This window comes from Chelon labrosus (genome assembly GCF_963514085.1).
Source record: "Chelon labrosus genome assembly, chromosome: 16".
Taxonomy (NCBI): Eukaryota; Metazoa; Chordata; class Actinopteri; order Mugiliformes; family Mugilidae; genus Chelon; species Chelon labrosus.
This window is the reverse complement of record NC_140349.1, coordinates 2,915,332-2,934,447: the sequence shown is the minus strand read 5'-3', so window position 1 is coordinate 2,934,447 and position 19,116 is coordinate 2,915,332. Positions and strand designations below refer to the sequence as shown.

At 44.6% G+C, this 19,116-nt stretch overlaps 1 protein-coding gene across 1 annotated transcript in view; it reads left to right on the top strand.

The window, feature by feature from the left end:
• Positions 1–19,116, top strand: part of grin2da (glutamate receptor, ionotropic, N-methyl D-aspartate 2D, a) — a gene marked incomplete at its 3' end in the record, with an annotated part of 143,125 nt that overhangs the window by 14,125 nt on the left and 109,884 nt on the right. Inside the window, exons 4-5 of the mRNA XM_084562579.1 lie at positions 4,469–4,656; positions 11,283–11,423. Coding sequence (XP_084418705.1) covers positions 4,469–4,656; positions 11,283–11,423 — 329 coding nt within the window. The remainder of the gene's footprint in view (positions 1–4,468; positions 4,657–11,282; positions 11,424–19,116) is intronic.

Here is a 19,116-nt window from a genome sequence, read left to right as displayed (position 1 = left end):
AACATTGAAGACAGCTGTGATGGATGCAGTCAGTGCAGGGGAAGCAAGGTGCTGGCGTGACTATTCTGTACAAGCAAAACCTGCAGGGAGGGTTGCATCATGACCGGTCTGTGTTTGAAATCGTGGTGAAACAAATGACCAGAGAACAAGAGCATGGTGTCAGAGAAAAGTTAAGAGTTTAAAGAAGCTAAAGACCCAACAAACCCAGCATGGTTTACTGATGTACTGGACGAACTCTTAAAAAAGTGTGAATCGTTCAAGTTGGAGCCAAGTCTGCTTTCACACTTAGGTTGTTGCTCCTCAAATGAGAGTGTTTATCCCTCAGGTTGATTCGTTTCAGGTGTGAACACAAAGTAAATCACACTCAGAACAAGTGAACCGAGCTAAGTCAGGTTAGAGAGGGTGGTCTCAACCTGACTGCACTTGCTTGAGCGGTCCGTTTGTAGTGGGACCGATAAAACTACCAACTACCCACACTTGCTGCCTGTGCTCTCGTTTCAATCTGATTATTTCTTGATTTCCTGCAAAATAAGGACCAGTCACGAAACTATTTGCAATAACTTCTAGGCGGTTTAGGCTTCTGCATCAATTTGACCCTAGTGCTCTAACCTGACGTGCACCTCCCCAGAAATGTAACTACGCATCACGACAACGCAGACCGCAAGAGCTGTGATTGGTCCGCTTGGTAGTACCGTGTTTCCGCTTTAGTATTTCCAGCTGCTTCTCCATCTCTGCATGTTTTGAATTAATTTGTTTTGGATCAATAAAGATGGAACACATGGAGGAAAGGTTAACTGAGGAGGTTCAGAGATACAAACATTTGTACGAGTCGTCTTCTGCAAAATTTCGGCAAAAGTTTCAGTCGTCATTGTTGAAAGTGAAGCAGGAAGTAGAAACAAAAATGAACCCGACAAAACCCTCAAAAAAAGACACAGCACCAACATTTGGGTGGCGTTTTTACATAGCGAGCCAGTCTGACGAGTATAAATGGCTCATGCCGGCGTAGGCTACGTACGTAGGTTACGGTGTCTATGTCCTGCAGAACCTTAAATGAGCCTTTAGTCTTGAAGCTGTGTCAGAAGTTGGTCTGGATTTCCCTGTGAACACGACCCAAACCAAGGTTAAATGCAACACTGTATTGCATCAATTACTCCCTGAATCAGAACAAAATATAGGCGTCAAAGACGTTTATTGTCCTATGCAAAGTAAAAAAAATAAAAAAACCTGCACTTTTAACCGTACAAGGAAATTCCTTCTTTCCGAGTTTACCTAAAAATCTATAAATAAAAAGAACGAAATCTAACCGGGTGCTTTCACATTTATATCTCAAGATTTAAAATCATGAATCTGAAACTGCATAAATGCATGTTAATGTCTTTTTAGGCATTCGCTATGAATAACTCTAACCTACATTCTATTTCTGGGTACACAAACCCTGGAGCCGTGTTTCATCCTCAGCCAGGAATCTTTGCAGACTCTACAGTAATTCATCCTCCACTGTACAATGACGCTGCTTTTTATCGCCGTGCGCCGTCGCTCTTTTCAGATGCAGCCAGTGGAGCTGCAGATGAACTTTTGCATAAACCTCTCCTGACACGTCTTCCTTTTGATAGAAAACCAAAGAGGGCTCTGATGCATCGAGGGCGCGGGTTTAGTTCTGACTGGTACTGGTGACTCGGACAAGAAGAGACGCACAGTCCCACTCCACGCTGGAATCAGTGATTAGATTTGATTCATCTCTTCTTCTTCTTCTTTTCCCTCTCTACCTCCTTCATCCTACATCAGCATGCCTCATAAGCGGACCGTATCTGGATGTGAACAATCTGCATCTAATTTACACCTGAAATTTAGAATTGGCCTCCAGTGCCCCACCCCCAAAGAATCCTTCGTCCCCTTTATGCCTCACCAACCTCCAACCCTGTATTGCAGCTAATGCAAAATTACTAATCTTCTGTGACTTTAATGCGTGATCTCTGAAGCACTGGGGAGGCTGCAGTTCTGCACGGGCCATTTATTTCACTTCAAAGCCTGCCCTCACCAATTAGCCCAGCGCAGTCATCAGCTGATGATTTGTGTCTCTGTGTTACGACCGGTGAGGCTGCAGGTGTGATGTTGTTTCCCTCTACATGCCCGCTTCACTTAAGTTTATCATTAGAGAAGAGCAGATGCACGACAAGCAGAGCAGCGCGGCAGCAGAGACTCCTCCTCGGGAAGCGACTGCATCATCTTCCCAGGTCGTTGCAGTGATTAAGATCCAGCCAAGCGTCCCGTGTGTTTGCGTTTGCCGCCCTCAGCTGCTCTGAAATCAATCCGGTCCGGACATTTAAATGTGATTTAAATCAGAAACAATCCAACAATAAGTGAACGAGATTTTCAGTCTGACCAGATGATCGATATGTGAACGCTCCGGAGTATAAACACATTTCAGGCGGCGTTTGAAAGTAACCAGAGCTAGCAAAGATGCATCTAACCACCGCTGCTCGGCTAGTTTACGCCCCCCCCCCCCCAAAAAAAATGGAACCTATTCCTTATTTGTCCACTAGGGGTTGCATTGTTTTAGTCAGAGTTGCAGACATAAAACAACAGTGAGGCTCTGGTCCAGGGGGTTCAAACTCATCTTAGTTTGGGGGCCACATGTGAAGAAGAACAAGTCCATTGGCAATGTCAACATTTAATGAGCTGTCCTTTTACAGAACATTTTAGGAACAACCTAGAAAATCTTAAGAAAAATAACTTCTGGGTCTTGGTGTTGTGTTATGTTCACATTTCTTACTAAAAGAGCCCGACTCTTAGAGGCCCAGTTAGAAATAGGTGCCAATTTTACTGAAAAATTGCAGTTAATATCTTCTATGTAATTCTCCCACTTTGCAAATTCGTCCCGTGGGACAGATCAGACCTTCTGGTGGGTCGTTTATTTTTTTTTTTTTGTTGTTCTTTTTCCTTTTCTAACAGATTCCCCCAATTAGAAACAGGAAGTGTCGACCATTTCATACCTTTATTGCTCTTTGTAACGTGTCATCTATTGAGCATCTTGGGTTTAGCACCAAAACATTAAGTTTTATGAACCAAACTTGCCTCTTTTGACCCTTCTTCGATCACACCAACACCAGCTATGTGATCTGTTGCGTATGTTCAATATTATAAATCATTTACAAATTTATTAGATAAATTATATGACGGTTGTTTTCATTCTGGATAATTTATTGAATGTTGAATTTATTAGTTACCAGGTGAGTTATTCAGGTATTACGCTCGACTTCTGCTCGTATCTGCAAAAACAATTAATAAAAATAAAACTTTTTCACTTGTTAAAATACAAACTAAAAGACCCGTCACTGGGAACAGGCCTGGATATGCAGTGTTTTGTAAAGAGGGACTTCTTTCATCCCTGACTGGATGCGGTTAAGCTCCGAAACGATAAAATCTGACGACCCACTGGGATCCAAATGAAATGTTTTCTTCCCAAATGAGATGTCCAACGCTTTTGAAAAACGAGACACCTGCGCCGGGTGGAAGTGATTGATGGCGCCAAATTATAACAAATTACAACCGTTTCTGAGGGGAAAGCGGAGGAAATGGTCTCAAACGACGAGGAAACGTTTTAGAGAGTGACGAGACTCAGGAAGATCAGGATGTAAGGAGGTCTGAGTGTAAACGCAGGCTGCTGAGAGGACGGGAGTGACGGAGGGGGGTCGGGTGTTTTTTTTTTTTTTCTCGTGGACATCATGCCGACCTCCGTTCCATCCGCTTTCAGCCGACGTAGGAGGCATCGGCGTCATCTCGCCATCCTCTCTGACGCCAGTAACGGCGGTGAATGTGCAGCATGTGACAGGTTCCACACGCCTGCTGCCATCACCGCGCGACGGGAAAACGTTTTACTATTCAGTTTTGACCATTTAGTTTTTCAATCGTCTTGCAAAACTGTGCCACGCATTTTCCTCAAGTGCTTCCTCTGAGTAATCATCTGGTGCATCCTCGGTATCAACCACCAGAGCCTCGTTCCTCCTTCAGTTTCATGTTGTTTTTTTTCCTCCCTCGCTTTGTCTTTTTAATCTTGCCCCCACCATCTAATTCCCTCTCTTTAATAATGTATGAAGGGGAAATGCAAGCAGACCAAGAGGCGTCATTTTTCAAGTGCAGCTCAGTGTGTTCAGGAAATAAAAAAAAAAGAGACAGAGAGGCATTAATGTGTAAGAGCACCAAGTATATTGACGTATAAATGAATGCAATCTATAATTTTTAAAAGGAACATGAACGGCCATTATGGGCCCAAGCAGCATGAAACCAAGAGGGTGATAAATGGGAAGGAAATGTATGTTTTTGTAGTCGCTTCATCTTTCATCCTTGCTCAGCTGTGTCTTCTCCTCGTCTCTCCCTCTTCTTCTTCTCGTGCTTCCTTTCCATTCGTGTCTCCATTCACCTTTACCTCGCACTAATCCCCTTCCTCCCTCTCGTCCTCTCCCTCCAGGTCCGCCTCCTGTACTGCTCCCTGGAAGAGGCCGAGCTGGTTTTCCGGGCGGCCTGGGCGGCGGGTCAGGCGGGGCCCAGTCACATGTGGTTTGCCGTGGGGCCGGCCCTGTCCGGGCTGGGCCTGGAGGGGCTGCCCAAGGCCCTGTTCGCCATCCGGCCTCAAGGCTGGAGGGACGAGCCGCGCAGGTACGAGGAGGCAAAGAGGCCTGGCTTTTCAGATATGAAGGTTTACCGGCTGAGATGTGTTTTTTTTTTTTTTTTTAACCTTGCAAGGACGATTTATTTTTAGGGGGAAGTAATTTCCAAAAGTGGACAAGCTCAGCAGTGGGAGCAGGTTACAAATATATCTAATAAGATGGAAATTCGGCTAACTGCTAAGCCTGATTAAAAAGTCTGCAGGTAATACTTTCCCTTCTTCCAATAGAAGTATAATTAGGTTCTGTGCAGTGGCATCATTTTCCTTAGAGGATGTGCAGGGTGGACGTTTGTGCTACGCCCACCTAGTAAAGTTTACGCAGTGCAGCACCTGTCACAGAGCTACGCTGCAAAAAACAAGATGAAATATCTGAAATCAAGGCAAAACATTGTTCCTGAATGATCTTAATGAGCCTTAAAACACTAGTTTGGAGACATTTGTGGGTTCTTTGAGGCTAGATTTATTTACCTGTGTTAAAAAGTCTTCTACTGGCAGATCATTCTGCTCATTTAAAAAAAGAAAAATAGAAATATTATTGTAGATAATGGCGTATAAACGACACAAACTCATCTTCATACTGAGATTTGATCTGAATTTCCATCTAAGTGTTCTCTGTAGGGTGCTGCCTCTTAGAAATACAAAGGTTCATGCCCTGATTACATGCAATGAGGTCAGTGGTGCCAGCTACACGACAATATACACTGTCTGCCCCCAAAATAAGAGTCACCGCCTGGATTTAACTAAGCAAACAGGTAGGAGCCTCCTATTGGATAATTACTGCATGGGTGATTATCTTTCAGCTGACAACAAGTTATTTAACCCCAACTGATGTAATGAGTAGCTTCTCGTTTCTTAAACAACCACGTCTAAAGACACATCCTGTGGTCGTGGAAAAGATGTTAGTCTGTTTGAGAAGGGTCAAATCATTGGCATGCATCAAGCAGAGAAAACATCTAAGGAGATTGTAGAAACTACTAAAACTGGGTTAAGAACTGTCCAAGGCATTATTAAAAACTGGAAGGACAGTGGAGAACCATCAGGGTAAGAAGAGAGGCAGATGAAGTGATGCACCCATCATGCCTAGTGTCTACTGTACAAGCCTGTGGGGGCAGTGCTATGATCTGGGGTTGCTGCAGTTGCTCAGGTCTAGGTTCAGCAACATTATGTGTCCAAAGAATGAGGTCAGCTGACTACCTGAATATACTGAATGACCAGGTTATTCCGTCAATGGATCATATTCCAAGATGACAATGCCAGGATTCATGGGGCTCAGATTGTGAAAGAGTGGTTCAGGGAGCATGAGACATCATTTTCACACTGAAAATGTGAATGTCTTCAGCAAATCAGCAACTATACACAGATGCAAAAGAAAAGACGTGTGCACAGAATAAATATTCTGTACGCCGTATTTCGCTTTGTATCTTTTGTCTACAAGCACACACACCACAATCCACGGGACAGTCCCAGGTGGAGGTGAATGTGTATGTAGGTGGATTTATTTTTGGGGGGAGGGTTATTTAGAGTTCAGGAGTCTGAGGGCTTGTTACAGAACCTGGATGTTCTGCTCTGGATGCTGTGAAATCTCTTCTCAGAGGCTTGCAGCGAGGGGAGGGGGTCTTAGATCAAGGAGTATTGTTTCATTTACTGATATTAAGCTTCTTGTCTTTTTTTGTATTTATTCTTGAAAGAAGATGCATCTACTGGCTCTAAATGTTAATGCGTTTTTCAGTTCCTTATGACATGAATGTCTCAAAGCGTTCAGGCTAATGCTCCGTCCGTAATCTTTACTTCTATTATCAGATGCATTCGGGAGCCGCGGTGTTTCTCTGCTGAGACCCTGTGAACAGTGGGCCGCTGAACATTAGGCGTCAAATAAAATGTCAAAATATAACTCAAAGTGCAGAATGGTGCTTTAAAATGTTTAACGCCGCTCATAAAAATGTGCCTTTACTTAAGTGGTCCTTTACGGCGCCTACGACTTTACATCACTTCGCTCCTCTACATAAAGAACACACTGTGTTGTGTTATTATTTCGTCATTCACGCTCAGTAAAGTGAAGGCCTTTCAGATTTTCTCTTTTCTCTGGCTGAGCTGAGGATTTACACGTGTTGAGTTCTAAATTGCAGAGCCCTGAAGCTGCTGAAACCTCGACCTGATTATTTTAAAAGTACACCGTGATCCGTGAGAAAAATAAACAGTTTCTCTTTTTTATTTTTATCCACTTTAAACACACTTTGAGTTAATTTCTTCCTGCAGCGTCACACAGGGGATCACACTACTCACTGTATGAGAACCTGCTCCGTCCTTGATGTATTCTCTGCTGCAGGAATGCCAGGCCAATCAAATCATCTTCATGCAATGATGGACAGAAGAGTAACAGCAATGCAGTCATACATGGAGAAGCTAGATTGCAGGTGCCAAACTTGCGGCCCGTGGGCCAAAATTAGAGGGTCTAATCTGGGCCGCAGTGCAAAAATGAAGACATTCACCACAATTTTTCCAATAGAAGTAGCTGCTATTCCAAAAGTTCACACAGTTTTAGTAGAAGTTGTGGACATAACTTAACACTGAGACCTAGAACTATATAAAAATTGTACTTTTTATTCTCAAGAAATGTCCGTTTGCTCATTACAAGTGAACATTTTCGTAACATACTTGTTCTTCTTGGCACTAAAACAAAGGGAAACATTTGGAGTTGCCGCTCTTTATAGGTTAATACGCTTTTTGTTACTGGTCCGGGCCCCTTGAGATCAAACTTGGCCGTATGTGGCCCCTGAGCTGAAATGAGACTGACACCCATGAGCTACACATCTAGCTCATGGGTGTAAAAGATATCAACAGGAAATAACTTTAATGGATGAAGAGTCAACAGCGATTAAGGCATTTGTGGAAAATGCATTAATCGCTTAATGACAAATGTCTGACTCTGATTGGTTGTAGGCATAGACTGTATAAAGATGGACGGTGGAACAGCTCCTCAAAAGTGAAGCCAAAGCAAGTAGAGCTCCCCTGGTGGCTGGCTGCAGTATAGGTCATAAGCTCCACCTCCTCCATGTTAGTGGGCGGGACTTGGGCCAAACTTAAACACTAAAACACACGAAAAAATTATTTTTCAAGGATGGTTTAATATAATGTTGATGAATGTTCAAGTGTCAATTCTTTGGATAAGTTTCGTTTTAGTTATTTGACGCTATAGAAACAGGATGTGACATAATGGCGACTACCAGTTGCCATGCCAACCACTCTGTAAACCGTGAGAGTTGTTAAAAAAATAAAGTAAATAATAAAGTATTTCCTTGTAACTGGTGGAGGTAGAGCAGAGCGTAGGATTAATTAAATGAGAATGCGAGTGACTCTGGAGGAAATGTGGGCGGGGCATCAATATCACGGCTCCACGTGGCTCCACCCCTCGGACCGTACTGATCAGACTCTGGCTCCAAAGTTGCAAGACGGCGTCACCCTTATCCCCGGGAAAATAGCGTCAGTCAGCCAAAGAGAGGAAGTGGAGACATGTAGTCCATATTTATACACAGTGCTTGTAGGACTATTCAGCTGTGTGCAGAAGTATTTTATTTCTCTGTATCAGTTAAAAAAACTAAATTCTGATAAGATCTGAGTGTGGCTACTCCACTCTGAGCTCTTTAGAAACCTATGGCTTATGTCACATAGATGTGTTGCTTTTCCACGTTTGTGCAACCTTTTCCACCGCTGACGTCACTGAAGGCAAACATGTGGACAAACAAAAACAAAAACCTTGATATTTCCCAGATTAATGAGATGATGAGGGATGCATGAATGCACCATTAAACAATTGACCAGTGCACAATCGTCTGTTAGATACAGAGGGGTGCAAAGGATGCACCAGATGTGTCCTCTAAATGCTGAACATTCTGAATGGACCTGACACAATAACCTGGGCCTCCCCTCGTGTGGCGTGTACCTGCAGCCTGTTCTCTGCTGCAGCTCTTCATGGTTCCTGCTGCTGCTCATTGATTCACCCAAAAAATAAAACTGCCTGTGATTTGGACCAGTAGCTTTCAAAAAATATCATCTGTGCCCTGCTCATTGTGATGTGAGTTTAGTCCAACGCACAGCTAGCAGCTCTTTGAAGTCACATGTAACTTGAAATCTGATTTAACGTATGAGTTTCTTTTAAATCTAAATCGATTTCTGTAAAGGCCGCATGTTACTGACCATTAGAGCTAAACATACAGCCGGCAGCTTTCAAAGGTGTACACGAGGACCGCCTGCTTCCTCGCCCGAACACGCCGTGACCCGTGAAAAGGACAGAATTTGTGTCAATTCCAATTTCTGAACTCTTGAACTCTCTGCAGCAGCCCGTGCTCCCTTCATGTCCTGCCCCGGCAGCCTGTTTGAAGTGGTAATTCACTGCAAAAGAAGGAAAAAAAAAAAGTCTGTGGAAATGCTTTGTAACTTTGGGAGAATTCACATTTCCTACCTGGCTGCTTGAGCGCCTCATCACCAGGACGACGCAGAGCTCTCCCGTCGGTCTTAAACGCGTCATTTTTCATAATAAATCACAGCGTGGTGAAGTGATACGAATCAGAGTTGTTTTTTTGCAGCTGGAATAAAAAGCCGAACCTTTTTAAATAGTGCGTGAAGCTTCCTGCAGATCAAAGCCTGATCCATTATTAAATTGTCCTCAGACAGACGGCGAGAGAGTCGGCTAATATTTATTTACCGGAGCTGAGGACACTTGACGCATAAATACATTTAGAAACTGCATGTTCGGTGTTGTAATGAAGCCGTGCTTGAATCAGCTGCTTTATTCGCGGCTCATCATCGCCGGGCCACTCACCGGATGACTCGTAACGTCTTCATGCAGGTTTACAAGGTCGACTTTATGACCTGACACCTTCCACCGAAGGCTCATACCCCAACCTCCTCACGTCGTTAGGAAGCTTTTCGGATTGCTTCGCTCATAAAATCTGATATTCACATGTCTTTATTTTTCTCAGGAGGGGATTGTGATTAGTTCTTCTCACAGATTGTGTGCCAGCCCATGTCAGACCGACCTCCACAGAAAAACGGCCGCAGTGGTCGATTATGTCTACATGGACAAGATTATGCTGCCATATGAAGAAGTAGATTAAAAAAAACAAGAAAATGGAGCAGAGGCTTGTTGCAGATGAACTTTTACCGATGTAGAAGGTCTATTTTAACCCTAACACTAACCCTAACCTAACCCTAGGGTTAGGTTGGGGAAGAAGACGCAAGTTAGGGTTAGGGTTAGGTTTTGATAAGCCAAAATTCTGCAGCTATCATACAATATATGCTAGAGAGTCAATAGCAGTCAACCTATTCTGTTGTTCATGTACAAACCTTGTGCACACAACCTTCAGTAGATACCAAAAATGCCACCACAGCAGCTCAAACATATGTCAACCATAGACTGTATAAAGATGGACGGTGGAACTGCTCCTCAAAAGTGAAGCCTAAGCAAGTAGAGCTCCCCCTGGCGACTGGCTGCAGTATAGGTCATAAGCTCCACCCCCTCGATGTTAGTGGGCGTGACTTGTGCCAAACTAAAACTCTAAAATACAGGTCAAATATATATATTTTTTGTTTCAAGCATGGTTTCAGTCATTTTAGGTAGTTAATATAATGTTGATGAATGTTCACGTGTCAATGTTCTGGATACGTTTTGTTTTAGTTAGTTAGTTATTTGACGCTATAGAAACAGGATGTGACATAATGGCGACTACCAGTTGCCATGCCAACCGCTCCGTGAAGTGTATCCGTGAGAGTTGTAAATAAATAAATAAGCACAACTGGTGACGGTACCGTACCCCCGGGAAAAAAGCACGAGCAGCCAATGCAAGGAAGTGGAGACGCTTTGTCCATATTTATATACAGTCTATGCTTGAAATAAGCCAAAAATAAAAGCTGTGTAACCTTATATATTGCTGTATATATTCTTTTTAATCTGACATAAAATGCACAATAAAGAAAGCATTTCCTCTTGGTGTTTTGTTCCCAGTGTGAATTTAATTGGTGAACGTCTTGACTCTGATACTTCATATTGTTTTGTGGAATCAGGATGCCTCCTTATGAAGCCCATTTATAGCAGTTTGCAGTGGAACGTTAGCGTCACCACTGACAGCAAATGTAGGTCAAGAAAAAACAAGTAAGACTGTATTAGTTACCTGTACCTGTGTTCAGAACCATTTTTCTTTAGTGGAAACATCCTGAATGGATCAAATCTAGGTCGTGGTGCATGGGGATGCCTCTTTGCTTAATTGACTTTTACGGACTGGTTCAATGCCCTTTAAAGAGAGTGTGTACACAGCTCTGTTTGCAGCACTGAAATGCCAACAAAGCATGAATCTCATACAAACCAGTGAGTTTAGAAAGTGACTGAAAGAGGAGAACTCCTCAATCATTGGTGAGCTTTGTAGCTAATAACAACAACAACAACATCCAGCTGCTGTTTTCCTCTATCGTCCTGCAAGGCAACAAGCAAATGCACGTGTCCAGTGGAGAGATGTGTCTTCTCCCCTAGCCCTGCATGTCCCTGAATCTCAGCAGCGTCAGAAAAGACCTTTAAAAATCCTCTGTCTCTCTGTCTCACATTGTTCTCTTGCTAATCCTGCAGGCGTATTGCCAAGGGTGTGTCGGTGCTCACCCACGGGGCCATGGCTCTGCGGAGGGACCAGGGGCCCACCAGCAGGGCGCAGTACGCCGGCAACTGCCAGAGCGACGGCAACCAGACCAACCGGGTGCCAGACAGAATCAGGTGAGAGGGGACAGAGGGTGACTTTGAGCCTTTTTTTGATGCCGGTCACGCTAGCCCGGCGTACACATCAGAGCGAACGTGCAAACAGTGCAGGCGCACGGGGAAGTAAATAGTGGCCAACAGCTTTAGTCCAACCTCCACTTTCAGAGTAAACTCACAGAGCTGAGTCATTCTCCCAGAAAACAGCCTCTTCTTTTTTTCCCTGTGGTGACATTTTACAGGTGAAGCTCTGCATGGCGATGATGGAAATCTGGTATTTACTGTTGCAGGGCCTGTATATGATAGTGCTACACATTCAGAGGACTCCCTTTATACTATATATCAAGGCCATGAGGTCAGAGTAATATTTTTCTTGCACTACAGTATGCATTAACTTTTACCTACGTTGCAATGAAAGACTTTGACACGGAGAGCTTATTGATCTGCAACTCAGCAACGCCGCTGGACCGGACCCAGCACGGCCAAACTGGACCGACTCCGTGGAGAAGCATTAGTGCTGATGGCTGCTGTATGAGTGAATTAACGTCCGTGTGGTCCCACAGTGAAAGTGACGTGTGTGTGGCTGGTTGTTTTGACACGGATGTGTTGTTTTTCCTCCGATGGCGCGTCGAAGGCTAATGTTGAGGTCGTCCTCATCCTGTGAATCTCGTATCATTAGAGTTGACAGTGTGTGACAACAGTGCACCAGATTAAAGGCAGTGACCGTCGGCCATTTGCAGATGTTGGTGAACGTCTGTTTTCACTGGTTTGGCGTTGTGTCCCACGCCGTCGCCACTTGTCCGTCCCCACTCGGCACGTTTTTCGCTTGTTGCTCCGTTAAACTCCCAACTGACAGTAGCTTTTCCTGTTTCCCCTTTTGAATGACAAATGCAGACTACTGCCACCTGGTGGTAAGAAGAGCTGTTTCTTCTCATGCAGGTGCAGAACCATAGACTGTAGTAAAAGTGGACGCCATGACAGCTCCTGTAAAGCGAAGCCAAATCATGTCTTCAATACTAGGTTCTTGCAAATTGTTTTGTTGTTGGTCATAAAAGTGCGGCCAGTATTCGTGTTTGGCATGTTTTGCTCTTCTTTGATTCATGTCCCAGTGTTCTGTATATAAGCAACACATATTTAAGCGTCTAGGCCACGTGGAGAAAACTATGTAACTGATGGGACAGCTTTAGTGTCACCACTGACAGCAAATATAGGTCAAGAAAAAGCAAGTAAGACTGTATTATTTACCTATGCACAGACATATGTAAGATGTTTTTTTTTCCCATTTTTGAATAAGATGCACCGGTGACAAGATTCACAATTCCTTTTTTTTTGCCATCAGTGCCAACTGTGCAGCTTCAGAACCAGTTTTCTTTGGTTTAAACCTGCAGAATAGTTCAAATTTAGGTTGCATTTCCATGCTGCTGACAGACACCTCTGCCATGTCTATAAAGTGCTTGAAATATAATTATTAAGGATGCTGGATTGGTCCGTGTGTTCACTCTCTCAACTGGGAGTCTGTGAAGGTTCTCAGTCGTCCAGGTCTATTCAGAAAAGCTGAAACGAGGACAATCAGACGTCCCCAAGAAGTTTCACCCCGTCCACACCTTCAGACCAGAGTCTCTGGCCCTGTCCACACGTACGAAAACGATCTTTTTTCTCTCCGTTTTCGACGTCATCGTTTCAAGAAATATCCGCGTCTACACGGGTCCGTTTCTGCTCGACCGAAAACGCTACTTCATATTCCAGGCCTATAAGTGGCGCTGTTTCGGTTTCAGAAATTCACCAAAAATGGAGAGGAAGAGGCGGAGCATGCGCACAAAGCTTGAGCGCTGTTTACAAATCGCCTTTTTTGCTCAGCGTGGTGGCACAGGAGCATGATATTTTGCCCTGGTAACCCTAATAGGCTCAATATCTTCTCCAGCAGGAAAACTAGCATGTAGTCCGCCATTGTTGTTGATGTTGTTATGAGACGTCTCGCTCACGGGAGGTGTAAGGCTGCTCGGGGGGGGGGGGGGACGCATACGATGACGTCATCGTTTTCGTTTTCCTGTGTCCACAAGGAAACGCTAGAGCTGCGTTTTCAAATGTATCCACCCTGGGACCCGTTTTCAGAAAAGTGCGTTTTAGGGCTATGCGTTTACAGGATACGTCTGGACGCTCGGCCAAAACGATTAAAAAAACCTCCGTTTTGGCGTATTTGCGTTTACGTGTGGACAGGGCCTCTGACTGATAATGGGCCGTTACAGCAACATTCATTAAAGAAATAGGACAGGATCAGAGATTATTGCAGGACGGACCAGCCCAAACGAATCAACCTGGCGAGGAAACACTCTTGGTTTCATAACAACGATCTTTGTGTGAAAACTCCCTCAAACGTGTGTGCATTGTGTTGTGAGTACTGACGGCCAGAAAGGTTGATGCTCGTTGTTGAAACTATCATCAAAACTACTGTTATAATTCCTTTTTCATGCATTATGGCTCATTTTAAATGTGTCTCAATGCAAACTTCCATAGACTAGCTGCTGAGCGTATTGCAGTTTACCTCCAGACATTTTCCTCGTCACCGTTGCAGACCAGGGAGGACCACGTCTAGTATCTCCAAAAAAACACTGGAGCTTAACATTTACATTTTATACACTGTGCCCTTTCATGTCCGGAGGGACTTTTAAATATGCAAAGGGAAAATGAGCAGAGGAGCAGAATAGCAGAAGTCCAAGTTTTAACTGCATGCTTGATTGACTGCTGCTGCTCTTTGGCACAATCCCCAGTGGGAGCTGTTTGGAGAAGTCAGGTTTTGCTCTCTTTTCAGCTGTCAGGGTTACAGGAGCTGTCTGGTAACCTGCTGCTGCTGCTGCTGCTGCTGCTGCCAGTACCGGCTCTGGAGACTCCAGCTCAAATTTAACCGACGCCGTTTTACTGTATCACGCTCCTCACAAATGAATCCAGAGATGTATAACGTGTGCATGAGATGCGACTCGCTGCGCGTGTTTGTGGCTGTGGATCAGGTGGCCGTGCAGACTGGTCATTCAAAGAAGGGCGGTGGTTTGTCTGAGCAACACCAGAAGTCTAGGTGTTGAGTGTTGGGGTATATGGAGATGAAGCAGGATGAGATAACGCTAACTTCTAGCAGATTGGTGCAGATATGACTGAGTGATGACCGCGTCGGAGAAACGACAGGTCCGACTGCAGATGGATGCTTTACCGCAGGTTTCACGCCCGCGCTCTTCTAATGAAGTGAGCGTCGTTTTAAACTGGGGCTAAAAAACATTTCATGCCCTTCAGAGTCTGCCTTTCTGTACGCTCTCAGTCAGCGGGCAGGGCTGTCTGTCACGCTGACAGGCGCCCGGGGCTCCTGGGAGCCTCATGGAGTCGTGGTGATAGTCCTCGCTACAGCGGCGAGAGAGAGAGGGAAAGAGAGAGAGAGACACCTGTAATACATGGAGGTTTTTACTCTCGAGGGAGATCTAGACTTTTTCCAAAGAAATGTATGAGATCTAAAGCTGAGCCTGTTTTTAACAATAGCTCAGCTTTATTCACATGTAAACAAGGTTATTTTGGGAACACTGGGAGCTGCTTTATGAACACTCATATGGTGATGGATCAGATAAACACCTTCTGTCAGACATCACCAGAGCTGCTTTATTCCTGTTCCTTCTGTGTGGCAGGTGTGGAGTCCTCCATCATTTTTATATATTTATGCTGCCGCGTGGATTGCTGCCAAAGTTTTGTTGTATTCAGATGCAGAATGACTCTCTATCGCGGCGGCACAGTGGTGAGGTAGTTGGCACTGCAGCATCACAGCAAGAATATGCAACGAAGGTTCAAAAACGGCAACTGGACTTGTAGAGTTTTTTGAGAAGACGTTTCACCAAGACGTTAATGGAAATTAGCTGCGCCAGTTTCTGGTTATTAGCATAATAAGCAAGTTTTTTCAGGAGGAGGAGGAGTTCCTATTTAAACCTCAGACTTCCCACCAGTCCCCTAGAACTGAAGAAGCTACTCGGATGAGTGGTGAAACGTCTTCTCAAAAAACTCTACAAGTCCAGTTGTCCCTTTTTTGAACCTTTGTTGGATATACCATGACCTGGATGACTGAGAACCTTCACAGATCACAGCAAGAAGGTTCTGGGTTCTATTCCATCATGGGCCGACTGGTTCCTTTCTGTGTGGAGTTTGGGTTCCTGGTTCTCTCCAGGTTCTCCAGCTTCCTCCCACCGTCCAAAGACATGCTGGTTAGGTTCATTGGTTCTAAATTGGCTGTAGGTGTGAGTGTCTCTCTGTGTTAGCCCTGTGATAGACTGGAGACCTGTCCAGGGTGGACCCCGCTTCTCACCCCAGTGACAGCTGGGATAGGCCCCATCCTGCCCCCCTGCGACCCTCCAGAGGACAAGTTGATGCAGAAAATGAATGAATACAGCCTGTAACCATCAACGCGGAGTGTGTAGAGGTGGTTCAGACCTATAAGTACCTGGTTCTACAGCCGGATCACAAACTGGACTGGTCTGCTAACATAGACTAGCCTTAGAGTCGTTTAACATCTGCTGGAAGCAGAGCTGGAGTCCCTGACATCAGTGGCAGATGCAAGAACAAACTCTGGTCCATCATGAACAATGTCCACCACCCTCAGAGAAGCTCGTTCAGTGACGGGGCAGGTTGAGGAGGTCGTTTAGAGTCCCCATATGACTCTACAACCTTCTGGACTGTGGTCATTACACCGAATTTCCCTCGGGATAAATATCTATCCATCTATCTATCTTTCTGCCGCGGAGGCACAATTCTGGTCGTTCTGCATCCCAACCTCCCTCCAAGGTTTCTTCTTAGCTTCTCCAGCTTCTGCTGTCATCCCAAAGACATGCATGTTAGATGAACCGTTGATGCTAAACTGGCCTTCATTGTGTGTTCCTGTGATTGACCTGTCCAGGGTGTATCACCAGGGTACCTCACCAGGATGAGATGTAATAGATCATGGATGGACGGATTAAAGGGTGAGGTATAGCTGCAAGTTTCAGTTTTCTTCTTGAATGTCTGACACACATGAAAGTAACATCAGCTTAATTCAGGGAGATACTGCAGAGGAGCAACGTTAAATAAACAGGATATGCTGCAGAGGTGCTTTGAGGACCGATGCTTTGACTCGTTTTGTACCATGACTTGACTTGCCGTCTTCCAGGAAAGAGAACGATGCAGCCGTCTTTTAAGTTCACAACTCCGGCACAAACTCATCTGACAGCCGGTGAGCGCTGTGCTTCTACAGAGTTTTGCCTCAGACTCGGGCTCCGGCTTGGTATTTTTTATTCTGAGCTCGCAGAAAGCTTGTCAGGATGGAAATAAAGCGTCCCCAGGATTGATGTTATTACCTGTTGTTCTGGTAAATGCCTCCCATGCAGCTCTCTCTCTTTTTTTTGTTTTGTTTTAGAAAAACCCGAGGTTTGAATTCAAGGTTGCGGTTCTACCCGTTAGAGCCGTGACATCCTCTTTTACACCCGGAGGAAGCCTCAAATCGGTCTCGATTAACGCAGCGGCACCTTTGACGGATCTTTGCCAGCTCCTCTGTTTGCATGAACACTTCTGGGAAGCAGAGCCGAGGCATTAAAAGACAATTAAAGGAACATGTTATTAATTATCTTTTGCATTTCTGGATTTTATCTTTCTGAAATAATGAGATTAGAGTTTGACATGACGCTCCTCTCCACATAGTTGCTCAGTGTGGCGCATGAATCATGTACAGGAGGGTGGGGGAGGATGGAGGAACCCCCTCACAGACTTCCGTTTTTTCATAGAATGAGAGACAGCATCCACACAGAGGGAGAGTCAGAAGAGACAATAAACATTTGAGTTGTTTTTCCTCCTAACAATCCAATCCATTAGTCTGTCTCTGTGCTCTTTGTGTGTTCTGACAGCTTAGACAGATGTGTATTTAACAAAAAAAGGGAAAGAGATGAAACGCCGGCAGAGCTGCGCCACTGCCTTTCCTTCACCAAAAAGCCAGAGATCCTCTGAACAGCCAGCTGCAAGTGTACACAGACTCTGGCAAAACACAAATGTCAGGATGTGCAGACAAGAGGGGAAGGAGGGAACGTGTGTGAGGACTGCAAAAAGGCAGGAAATGTGTGAGATGGAAGTTTGGCAAGCAGAGCTGGAGGAGTGTTGAGAGGACGGATGGACGAGGAAGGAGAGAGAGGGAGTAAATGGAAGACGGAGATGACAGGAGACAGAGGCGCAGATAATGATGACGGTGATTTGGCCGTCCGCTTGGAAATCATTCTGCAGTTTCCGACCATCAGATTGCAAACAACGGCAACAGCAGAGCAGAGCCGGTGTGATGAAATAGAGCAACACACACACACACACGGCGTCCCAACATTAAAATCAGATCTAGAACAAGGAGCAGCTGGCCGGGGAGCGACACACAACGCCGAATCAGAACACACACGAGGGTAATGGTGACAGGTGAGACTTCCGCTTTAACTCAGGGAGAATTGTGCATGTTTTTCTTTTATGGCTGTCAACAGAGTCAAAAGATCACCTGGGGCCAGCTGCACCATCTGGACGCTACTAAGTCGGGTGTAAAGGTCGAGCTAAGCTACGTCCAGCCGTGTTGTAAATACGTCTAGATCTTAACTGAGATTACACTGGAATAAAAAAGTATCGCAAAGCAAAATGTAAATTAAACTACTCATACGTACTAAATCCGGTGCCCTGGGGTTCATCCCTCCATGCACAGCCTCCTTTGAGACACATGCATCATGGGCAGGCCTATACCACAGCGCCATCACATCAGTTCATGTTAATGTCTTCATAAAACACAACCTGAACTGAACCTGCTGAGACAAAATGAATCCTGTCTCCTTATACATCCAGAGGTTTATTAGACACACCGCTGTATCAGTGTTTTTATTTGCGCCATGAGGGAGGTGGTGTTGTGGTGTAGTGGTTAGAGGAGCAGCTTGAAGCAGGGGGGTCACAGGTTCACATCCCCCTCATATACACAGCTATATACAAGCCCTGTTCACACAGGATTAGTTTCACGTGAGGACGTCATTCATACAGGACAAACAAACTCTGTCTTACTCACATTTACTGTTCATAGTCATGTCTCTGCTACTTTCCTCTTCACTCCACTACATGTCCGACGACAAAATACTTTTTGACAGCTTTAGTTACTTTTTAAATTCTAATGGATAATAAAAACTATACTTTTAAAAATAAAGCATGATGTGATGAGACTATTGATCAACCTGTCAGTATTTATATCAGCCCCACCTTCTCAGATGAACACATTAATGCTTGATTTAATGATTTCATCCATCTAAACGGGTGAATGGGTCATCTCCTCTTTGCACCCCAACATCTGTCCAGACTTTGTCCTTCAGGATTCTTAAAGTGACGAGAGGCGGAAAAAAAGCAGAGAATCAAACAAAAGTAAAAACACTCAGAGAAGCTGATTCATACTGGATTAGTTTGATCACAGGTGGAGTCATTTTTACTTTACAAATTACAGACATTTCATTTTTCGGATTCACAGTTTTAAAAACTAGTCCCATGTGAATTGGGCTTTAGGTCTGTCTATCCGTCTATCGTCCATCCATCTATCATCCGTCTTTCATCTATTTATCTATCTTCTGTCTGTCTATCTATCGTCCGTCTTTTGTCCATCTGTCTATCGTCCGTCTTTCATCTGTCAATCCATCCATCCATCCATCCATCCATCCAT